General features: G+C 34.0%; 1 protein-coding gene across 1 annotated transcript in view; it reads left to right on the top strand.

Moving 5' to 3' along the window:
• The first annotated feature begins 1,368 nt into the window (after positions 1–1,368).
• Positions 1,369–11,960, top strand: part of LOC129225054 (junction-mediating and -regulatory protein-like) — a 35,723-nt gene continuing 25,131 nt past the window's right edge. The window contains exons 1-3 of the mRNA XM_054859599.1: positions 1,369–2,343; positions 5,561–5,733; positions 5,821–5,986. Of these exons, the coding sequence (XP_054715574.1) occupies positions 1,536–2,343; positions 5,561–5,733; positions 5,821–5,986 (1,147 nt within the window). The 5' untranslated portion in view covers positions 1,369–1,535. The remainder of the gene's footprint in view (positions 2,344–5,560; positions 5,734–5,820; positions 5,987–11,960) is intronic.

Below are 11,960 nucleotides of genomic sequence, written 5' to 3'. Positions count from 1 at the left end.
AATCAAAATAAAAAGCGAATATTTGGCGCATTCAACATTCATAGTTTCGCTCTTGCTATCATAATTTTGAATCATTATTTAAGTGAATATAATTTTTTTTAACTCTAGAAATTTGATCTGTATAAACAGGAACCGGAAAATTTGAAATATTAAAAAAATCTTTAAAATGGAAAAAAAATGTCCCTCTTTATTAAACAGAGAAGTTTTATCCTAAACGTTATTTATTTCCTAAAATTCTACATTTAAATTTGTAAATTAAGAGAAATTAAATGTAATACATTTATTAAGCTTAAAATTCTTGTGACACTATAAAAAGACAGCGTTATGAAAAGGGGGGGGGGATACAGTTTTAACTGAAATAAATAAACAAATAAGAAGTCTTAAATAATTTTCCGATAACTAAAAAAAAGGATAGACGAATTGAATCTTAGCTTTCACTTTCACGCTTCAGAGTTGAAAACCAGAATGTTAGTTTGATTATTTCCATTGTTTGTAAATTTAAAAAACGTTTTTTTTCCTAATCCATGTGATTTGAATGCCACTATTTTTGTTACTCATTTGTGTAAAAATCATAAGTGATCTTTTTGCATGATTGTAGCGTAAATAAACGATTTGAATAAATAAGTTAAAATATATGTAGGATTATAACTTGTAGTGTTAAGCACAGTAAGTTACCGTCCTTAATCCACTTTAAAGCGGAACTACTTGCAATATACTGACAGTCCAATTATGCCATCCAGTGACAGCATTTTCGTTCTTGCTATGGCCTCGTCAGTTTGGGAATAGGCAATATCTTAGCTACTAGTCTGTTGGCATTCTCAACTTCAATTAGTGACATCTGCCTCCAGCTCGGTTATTATCTATTCCAGACTGATGAATCCATAACAAGAACTAAACAGCAGTCTTTGGATGGCATAACCGGGTTGTCAGTATATTGCAAATACAAAAGAGTATTCTGATCGCAATTCCTAATTGCGAAAACTTTAATCTGTCAGAAACGAATTCAATTTTTTGTTTGTTAATGCCTTTTCGCAATACTTTTCACAAAATCGTTATTGTGCACGCATCCTAGATCCTATGCATATTCAATTCGTTACAATAAAAGTACAGCGATTATGAAATGAAATGTGTTTTTTTAACGTTACACAAATGTTCAGTAACATTGTCCTTACATACGCCCATGCAGCCCTCCATCTTCTTCCTCCACTTTTAACAGTTTTTTTGAAAATGCTTAAATAGTAAAATTAACTGTTTCTTTAACCGCTGTGGGCGAAATCGTGTTGTTGTTGATTAAAAATCATCTGACTGAAAACTGAAACTAAATTCGTCTGTATGCTTTTGTATTTGGTAGCTTGTTTTAAAGGGGATTTCTATTTTCTTATTCTCTTTGCGTAAAATGTTTGAAATAAATAGTTTTTGTGTTATCTTGAAAGTTGTGCTCTTAAAGAACAAATTACTTCGCTTTCCCTGTATGGGGTTTAATTAAGACGTGCATTGTTATTTGCCCTTCTTCAGTTATTATAACAGTATTTGACATGGATTCTCCGGACTTAAGCGACTGGGTCGCTGTTAAAGATGATTTATTCAGTCACAACGATATTACAGACTTTCCTCGATTTATATGTGGCTGGAATAGTGACGAATCGAAAATTGCTATAACGCTTCACGAAGGATGTCGTAAAGCCAGTGACCAATCGCATAAAAATAGAGCATGTTTACTTAGTCCTAGGGAACTGTATCACATCCACAAACAATTTTGTTTAATTGATGCCAATTTAGTTGCAGACTTTCCCAGGGAAGTTAAACCAAACTATGTGCCGTCCAAAAAGAAATTTGACTATCTTTCTTCTGCTGTAGAACATTACTTGGATGCAGCTGTCAAAGCAGTCGGCAAGAAAATAGTTCTGGCTGTTGTGTTTGGAGATGAAGATCCAATAAGTTGTTACGAAGAAAATTTAACTGAATTTAGGCAAAAAACGTTAGAGAACGCTCTTGAAAAAGCTTCCAAAGAATTAGAAGAAATTCTCCAGTTAAGAGAAAGAGCTGAATCTTTGCTGCAAGTTTCAACAATATATGCTCTGGAAGACCAAATAAGCTCGAACATTTTTGACTGTCTTGCAGAGCTGTATAATTTTCAACTGCAGCCATTTCTGCAGCTCCGAGAAGTTTCGAGGAGTCGTATGAAGGCAGCTAAGTTGAGGTTAAGTGAAGAAGTAGGTCCTGCTATCAAAGAAAAGGCAGAAAAGGAGTTTTATGAATCTAATGAAGATATTTTAATTGCAGCTGAAGCCCTGCAGCAACTTTATCAAGAGTATTACCGGAAAACTCTTAACTTGGTCCTTGGTAAGAATTATTGCATTGGTCTTCAAATCAAGATGCTAAATACATCTTTGAATCCAGCTTGGGAAGTTACAAATGTTTAAAGTATTTGTACAAGGCTCTTCACTTCTTTTGTTAGAATTTATGTCCTGGTTGTGAGGATAAGCATTGAAAATTGAAAAATAATAAGACGGTGGTTCCAAAGTGGTCCACATGGACCCCCTATTCACATATGGTTCTCAGATGTACAATTATGCATCTTTAAACCATGAATATGAACTTTGTGTGAATATTGTTACATTACTTTTATTCATTCATATGTATTTTTTTTTAAATTTAAGATGACATAGGTTTCATTTCTTTTTTTTGCCTCATTTAGATTGAAAAAAAGGGCTTTTTTTCTCACTAAGAACTATTGAATTTATCCCCACCCTTTGTTTGCCCCCTCTTTGTATTTCTATTAAACCTTTATACAGTGAAGCACCATTTGTACGTTTCTCTTTTATACGTTTTTATCATATACAGTGAAATTCTGTTACAACAAACTTCAAGACACCGCAAATTTTGTGCGTTGTAACAAGAATTTCATTGTAATGGAATTCAAATAATGTAATGTCAGTTAAATCAGGACTGAAAATGTATTTCATTGAAACGGAAATTTTGTTGTATTGGTATTCGTTGTAACCGAATTTCACTGTATGTATATGTTTTTTTAATTGATCCCTCCAGAAGTCCAATACACATTAACGTATACCTATTATATGTTTTTTCCTTTATAACACTTTTTTCATACAGTCTCTCTAAAAACCTATAAACGGTGCTTCACTGTAACTGTAGCTGCTGATCTGGAAAATGCCATACGTATGGATGCATTGAGACAGCAGGCGAGCAGGGACTGATTTAAAGAAGGGCATGTGCCCAAATAGGCAGCCCCCGAATTCTGTTTTAAAACATTTCAGTACAAAATAAACTTAGTGTACACAAATCTCGTTTTCTACATAATTTTTATAATGGTCGTCAACGACTGGTATTAAATTAAATTTCGTTACTGTTTTCTTCAGAGTAGAGCTGAATTTAATATTGAATTTCTATATGATGTCCTTCTGAAAGGAATATCAGGCTGTTTACAATTTGCTGTCATCTAAAAAATAATTGTATGTTTTATTTTGATTTAAACCACTCACATTAACTGAAATTTGCTGGCTCTCTTAAAAGGCCCCCTCCAAATGGCTTTGTACACAGGATCCTGAGATCTATTAGTCGGTCCCTGCTGGCTTGTTATTATAGCTTAAGTGTTTTACACAGAACATTCCAAACTCATACCTGTGATCAGTGTGGTGGATCCCGAAAAATTTGACGGAGGAAGGGGGCACAAAGTATATTTTTTGAGGATTTATATATTAACTTATTGTTGGCAAATATTAAATATTTATAATGATAAATTAATAACAGTAATAATTAGGAATAATAATGATAGTATGCAAATGAAAGAAATAGAAGACAAAAAAAAAGTTTATTTAAAGGACACGAACAAATTGTGATTAAAATTTTTGAAGATACTTTTTCGCAAATAAAGTTACATTAATTTAAGCATTTACTTTCATATTTTTGTGAGCGAACATATACAATTTAGAACATTCAATCTGTTCTGATCCATGATGGATTATAAAAATGTCTTCATTCTTTTCAAAGCGGGAGCCTTTTTGCAGAGCTATTTAGGATTGGTAAAAACAGAATTTTTTTAAACACTCGAGGTTTGGAAACATTGAAAGTTTTAAAGCTTTCAGTGGATTCTCAATTTTTTGGGGTTTGACAGAAGTTTTTTCCACAAACTTAACTATCCAGATAGAACTGCAATGCTTGAGGGCAAGTCACATTCATATTTTCAAGGGGTATTAATGCCTCCACCAAGAAAGATGAAGGTTTCACAAATAGTAATACTAGAGGTAAACATACAGGGTTGACATTTTTCTCCAACTTTTGCTATGTTTTTTCTCTGAAAGGGCGATTCTGTTCATATTGAACATTTGCTAATTGACCAACGTTTTTGGTTTTTAAAATTTTGATTAGGTAGTTGCCAAAATTTACTCATGCATGAAACTAACACAAAAGAAAACTCACTCTGTCTTCTTTCAGGTGATATAAGTTATGTTTTCTTTAACATTAATTGTGTTAATATGATTTTAGGGAAAAATCGCATCATTTATTCACTACATAAGGATGATTTTGGCAATTTTTGACCCTTCTTAACCCCAAAGGGTACGTAAGATTTTTCAAACCCCTCCCACCATTCTTACGTAAGATTCCATTTCGTTTTTCAAAATAATAAAAAATATTTTTAGAAACAGATCAGTTACACTAAAACTCCCAGTTTGGCGTTAAATCAAAGACTTTTATTTTTTAATAGATAACTTATATTATTTTATTGCTATCAACTACAAATTACCATGATAATTATCTAGTCTTTGGAATATCATTTATCAGTAGTTAAATGTTTGTTTTCAAATAATCTTAAACATAAATCAGTTACACAATCAACAAACCAATAACACTTTTAAAATAATGATAGACTAGTTTTAATTAATTTCAAAGAAAATAAATTAAAACGAGATCAATTCAGATAATCTAGACTTAATGTTGTTTCAACATATTTTTTGTATATGATGCGATAATAATTTAAAATAAAACATGCCATACATAGTGCAAAATTCTTTTAAAATATTTTACACTATTCCTTCTTTGCAAATCAAGTAAAAAACAGCTCATCCTAATACGTTTTTTACCTTCCAGACACAAATGAGATATAATCCCTGCCACACCACTTGACCACCCGATTTCTAATTTAAAATTATGACTTAGAAAATATTACGTAAGAATGGGTTTCACCCCCCCCCTTCTCCAAAGTACAGGTATGTAGAGATTTTTCCAACCCCCCTTCCCCTCGGGACAATTATGTAATTAATGAATGGCCCCTAAGTTTAAATCATTTTATATGAATCCAAAACATGTCATTCAAGCTACAGAGGCCTCATTCAAGCACCTCTAATCTCCCCTTTCCTCCAGTCACCAAAGATGACTGAAAGTTGCATGTTTTAGACTTCAATTTCGAAAATTTCTGGAAAAGAACAGCTTTGCTGCCTCTTTGCAATAAATCTGACAAAAAAAAAAAATGAAATGGTCGAAAAATGTTTGTAGTTTTACTAACCAGCAGTTTTTTAAAAACATATACATGCTTTTTTAGGACAGCGAGATCGTATGATTTCCGACAAAAAGAAATTTGGCAGAGTTGCTTTTGAACTTCATGGTATGCCAAGGTTGCTCAAATTAGAGGTGCAGGTTTGTCAAGAAGAACTCAAGTTGCGCAACGCATTGAAAGGCACAAAGGAATTTCAGCGGGACAAAATCAAGAATCAAGTATGTTAAAACAGCCTGGATTTTCAACCTTGTATTTTATGCGTATGCTGTGTTTCTATCCATTAATAATTTCCTTCTTTTATGTAGTTAGCTTATTTGAACTACGATGAGAGCACCATGTATGAAATTCAGCGAATTGAAGAGGAAGTTACACAAGCTCAAATTGGTGTCCTTAATTCCTGCCTTGACATTCTAGAGGTTGAAGAACGGTTATACAAAAGCCAGTTGGCTATACTTAATAAGGAATTTAAAGGTAACTATCTGAATATACTGTACCACGAGTGTATTAATCTGTGTGCACTTGTAGGGGGCACTTGTAAAGGGGAAATTACTCTAATTGGAGTGAGGTTTTAAGCGGGGTTCCTCAAGGATCAGTTTTAGGGCCTGTTTTGTTTGTTGTTTTTATGAACGATATTCACAAAAAGATTTCTGGGAACATGAATTGTTTTGCTGATGATGTCAAAGTTATGGGGACTGTAGACAATGCAGAACAAGCAAAACAGCTGCAAGAGGATCTAGATCATATTACGGAGTGGGCTGATAAATGGGGTATGGCTGTTAATGTTGGGAAATGTCAAGTGCTACATTTAGGGCATGGAAATAAGTGTACAAGTTATTATTTGTAAGGTTCAGTCATTAGTCAGGCAGACAATGTTACTGATCTGGGGGTCTTAATAAGTCAGGATTTAAAGTTTAGCCAACAGTGCAGCATTGCTAGTAACAAGGCCAATAAGATGCTTGGGTTTATCAATAGATCTATTTCAAACAAATCTAAAGAGGTTCTTCTGCCCTTATATAGAAGTTTGGTAAGACCTCATTTGGAGTATGCTGTTCAGTTTTGGTCTCCTTATCTTAAGAAAGACATTAATGTATTGGAAAGGGTTCAAAGGCGGGCTACAAGGCTAATAAGTGGACTTTCCCACTTAGATTATGATTCCAGGCTTAGAAGGCTAAAAATGTACAGTCTTGAGCAAAGAAGAGACCGAGGGGACATGATTCTGCTGTTTAAATTTATTAAAATGAAAGATGTTACGGGGCTTAAGTTTAGCACTGAAAACAGGACAAGGGGTCATTGTTTTAAGCTATTTAAATCTCAGGCTAACATGGATATTAGGAAAAATTATTATTATAGTAGGGTAGTGGAACCTTGGAGCAGCTTACCGGAAGAGGTGGTAATGAGCAAGGGAGTCGACAGTTTTAAGAGGGCCATTGATCTTCACTGGGGATTGTAAATTGACTAGGACAAGTCTAGCTGGGCCCAGAGCCTGTTGCTGGTCATCACTTTTGTATTTGTAGTATAATGGAGCCTCAGAAACTCCGGAGGTTCGAAATTCTGGATAATCTGAACAGCTCTTGAGGAGAAGACCTAATATTAAATTTGAAAAACAAAAAAAAAATCGATAACCACCACTCAAAAGCGAAGTTAGTTTTTTTATGACAGCTACTCTTAGCAAACATGTTAATAGAATGTATATTACATCAATGTACCTTATTGTGTAGAACTGAGTTTAGTAATCTTTTTCATGCAACAAACTTAATTCTTCTTGATGACACTTCTTGAACATACCATAACTTACTGAATATACTTGCCTTGCCTTCAATCTTCGAGTTGAACCGAATCACTGCTTCGGTCACTCGTCTGGTCTGTGCTAATTCTGTAATAGCTACCAGTTTGTTAAGGCACTCTTGGCTTCCTTAAGAGGTTTTCCACCTCCAGCTCAGCCACTTCCTATGCCGGGCTGATGAGTGCTAATAAGCACGAAACTGCAGTCCTCGGCTGAAATTGACTGAGCTGGCGGTGTATTTCATGTACTTCTTGCATCTTTCTGCTGCTCTGCCATGGGCAGGTAAAGGGCAGTAACTGTAAATTTTTGATATTTCATTTTTTTTTCATCGATGATACTGTAGCTTTATTGTACACTAGTGGCACACGCACGGCTTTGACCGTAATAGAAAAATTAAAGGTCTTTTGGTTCGCTTGTATATTTACAAATAATGTATGGTGAATTTTCTCGCCAATTGGCTTGTACCGACGTTACAGTTCCACGTTATGATAATTTCGTATCTCACCAATTGGCTTGTGCCCATGTTACGGTTCCACGTTATGATAATTTCGTAATTTATGATAGTTTTTTTCTTAAAATTGGAATAAAAAAAGAACCACATCGAATTTTCGAAAAATCGCTTCGAGGTGCACACCTCCATGCTACATACTAACTTTGTGCCAAATTTCATGAAAATCGGCCGAACGGTTTAGGCGCTATGCGCGTCACAGACATCCAGACATCCAGACATCCTCCGGACAGAGAGACTTTCTGCTTTATTATTAGTAAAGAAGTAGCTTGCTTATTTGGTTTCTGTTGAATAAAAAGTCCAACAAAAATGTCTAGCTCCAACTTTTCCCTATTGTTGGTATTCAAGTGAAAATGCATTACTTCAAATGTCTTGAAAACTCATTTTTGCAGATACTGCCGTTTACTCATGCTTTATCAGGGATAAAATTGCGTTATTATTTTCTTAAAATAAAGAATTTCATTTCACTATTAAGCTAATAACAGGAGTTTAAATAGGCCACCCGGTAAATCCAAACTTTCAGAAATCCAAACAGGGCTCGGCCCCAACTATTTCAGATTTCTACAGTTCCACTGCAGTTTACATCTTTTCCACAATCTGATCTGTTTCTATACCTGATGCATGTTTTTCAGCCAGTAGTCAATTTAGAACTTGGGGGGGGGGGGGGGAGAAAGAAAGAAAGAAATCAAGTGGGGGAGTACCTAGTGCTAGAGAGAGGCTCTCATCTAAAATTGATTAGCATTTGATTTACATTAGAAGGTAAAATAAATTAAAAAAAAGCTAAAGGGAGAAATGTTTTGTATGCATTTTAGTGATGTATTTTATTTAAGAGTGCAATAAAAAAATTCATAATATACAATTGAACTCTCTTCAAGTGACTAGGGTTAATACAAAATCACGGCTAAAATGAACATTTTGCTATTTGAGTTTAGTTTGCTTTTAAATTATGATAAAGAATTCACACATAATATGTACAATAAAATGCAAGTTTCAGCGAATTGATTATTTCAGAAGGGGCGTATGTCCTATGGGAATCCATTGGTCTTACGCCCTTTCTGAAATAATCGATTCAGCTAAGATAAGCAACATTTTCTGAGCTTGGCACTAAATCTATTCATGATTTAATACTGTAACTTTTTTTTTTTGAGAAATTACTCAGCATTTTATATGGTGTACAAGGGCGCCCATATAGAGGGCAAGGGGGGCGGCTCGAGCCCCCCTTAGAAATTAGAACTTCCTTGTTACTTTCTTCTATATCTAATATATAGAAGAAAGTATTGGATTCGTGCAAATTTTCGAATTTCGAATTTTGACGGATTCGAACGTTTTGAGGTGTGCTGAGTCCATTTCGACTATTTTTGGAAAATGTCTGTCTGTCTGTGTGTGTATGTGTGTGTGTGTGTGTATGTGTGTGTGTCACGTCTGTGTGTGACCAGTTTTTTGTGGCCGCTCTACAGCAAAAACTACCGCATGAAATCGAACGAAATTTGGTACACATATGTGCCGCTATGTGAACTTGTGCCCATTGGTTTTTGGCGCGAATCCCTCCAAGGGGGGTGGTGCAATGGGACGTTTTTTGAGTTACGCGTGCTTGCTATTCCTGAGGAAGTAACTGGCGGAATCAAACAAAATTTGGTCCATGTGTTGCCATTAACAGGAACAGGTGCTGATTAAATGTTGGTGTCAATAACTCAAACGGGGGTTGAGCTATAGAACTTTTTTGTCGTCAATTGTGACTGCTGTATCTCAAGAAATAATGAACGGAATGAAAGAAAAATTTAACGGCAAGTAGCCCTTAGTGGGTATAAGAGCTGATTTTATTTTGGTGTCAACAGCTAAAAAGGGGGGTAGCGCAATCGCCCGTTCTTTTTTTCCATTGTGAGTGCCCTATCTCAAGAAGTAATGCTGCGTTCTAGTTGAAATTTGGAATATATGTGAATCCATATGTAAACAGGCTTTGGTTCAATTTGGACGCCAATCGCTCCAAGAGGTGTGGATTTATTTTTTATTTATTTATTTATTTTTTTTTTGCGAATAAAAATAGCTTTATTAATGCAACAATAAGAAAGATAAATCGTAATAGATTGTCGTCTGCGTATTTCTCGTGATTTTAATTGTATGGAAATGATAGGAAATATTATCTCAATGATTTAAAATTTTTAACTGTTGCCATCTTATGTTTGTTAATAAATAAAATATTTGTAATTAATTTAAGCAAGGCTTTTAAAATAACTTTCATTTTTCGCTTTTTGCTTTGCTTTTGCAATAATTCAGACATTGGAATGGTCGTCAAGTTTTTTCATGTGAAACTTTGTTTTTGTTGGGAATATTGCTTCCTCATCAAGCATGGGGAGGGATCAGAAAAAAAAAAAGAAAAATATAGAAGAAAGTTTCGTGATGGCCACAACATACTAGTTTTTAGTATTTTTTTCTTTGCAAAAATGTTAAAATATTTCTTCTCCAGCCACTAATGAATAAGTAATTAAAAATGTCCAATTATAATGACTCTAATCTGTCCTGAAATTGGTTTTCATGGGGAAAATTTCATGATAAACCATGGTTAAAATATCTGAGCCCCCCCTTACAATTTTGCATATGGGCGCTCATGGCGGTGTATACTAAATCTTTTTTTCATGGAGAATAAAGCTTGCACACCTGTTTACCTGTGAACATTTCATTTTCTTAAGAGGTAAAACTGTATATTTTATTCTGGAATCTCTCTTTAGTACAATTTTCTAAGATGCTTCCAGACAATATCACTATACAAATGACACTATGCATCTTATGCTAAGATATGTGAATGATAAAATTTAATAGGGCTAAAAAATCTAAATACACAAGATTTTTCCTCAAAAATGGTAAGTTTTAAGAAGCAAGATAAATGTTTCTCAATTTAATTAAATTGCTATGTGTGTATTAGTAATTATAAAATGGCAGAAATTAGTTTCAAAATGTAAATATATATATATTTTTTCCACAATTATACTTATACACGGTTGTTAGGAATATCATCTAAAATTAACAAGCTAGCAAGTTTTTAGTATTTCCTATTAACTGAGTTAAACTAGTTACATTTTGTTAATTTATCAGAATTAATCAGTTTCAAAACAACGATCTTGAGTTGTAGTAGTTGCTGTATGAAAGCGGTTTGCTCATAGAAGTTTTACCGTATATTACTGTGATGAAGCCTCATGGTTTTTTTCTCTTAGATTCTCAAGTTCCAAAAATTTAATCTGCCCACAAAATAAAACTTTTATTAATAAAAAAAAATTGCAATATCAAACTTGATTATTAAGTGCTCTTTAATACAAAACATTTGCGTAGTTTGAGTGAATTTGTCAAGATATTAAAATTTTTTATTAATGTTTTTTGACTTTCCAGTGCTGCGGAAATGATATTAATTATACTTACCTATTTCTATGTGAGGGGGCTCTCCATACATGGGCGGATTTATGGGGGGTCAGAGGGGGGCAATGCCCCCCAGTTTTGGGCGGTCTTTATGTAGCAACAACACATCTTCCAAAAATTAAAAAAAAAAATCATTATTTTTTCGTTTTTGAGTAGTTCAGAAGAGCATGGGTGGATTTATAGGGGGGGGGGACGAAGGGGACAATGCCCCCCAATTTTGCGAGGAGTTTATATAGTACAGTGCAGAACCTTTTATCCGGGAACCAATAAACCGGGAAACCAGAAAACCGGCAACTTTTTCCCTACTTTCCCGTTATTTTTTTTAAATAAGCAATTTTGGCAATTTTTGAAAAATTAAGCTTTTTTTTTTCTTTTTTTGAAATACCAAAAAGAATATGAACGATTTCTTAATAAACAACATATTACTCACGCATAACTCGAGAAAATGTTTGCAAACACTAACTTAAAATGGTTATCCTTTATGCGGGTCAAAATTTCCGAAATATGTTCTTGAACTAAAAAGTACATTCGTAAGTTTGAAATTTTCGTGTTTTATTCTAATTGATAGCTAAGGAAATGAATATTGTCGCATAGAAAGCGAATTTTTTTATACACATAGGTAGAAATTTGCAGATTTAGGTTCAAAAACTTATTTTTTGCCCTTCCCTTCATTTTCTTTCGTTTTAAAACATCGAAAAGTGGTGGATTTTTTTTTCTTTTCCAAACAGAATGTGAGGGTCTCATGT

Source organism: Uloborus diversus, chromosome 6 (assembly GCF_026930045.1).
Source record: "Uloborus diversus isolate 005 chromosome 6, Udiv.v.3.1, whole genome shotgun sequence".
Taxonomy (NCBI): Eukaryota; Metazoa; Arthropoda; class Arachnida; order Araneae; family Uloboridae; genus Uloborus; species Uloborus diversus.
Note: the sequence above shows the minus strand (reverse complement) of the source record. Positions and strands in the feature narration are given on the sequence as shown.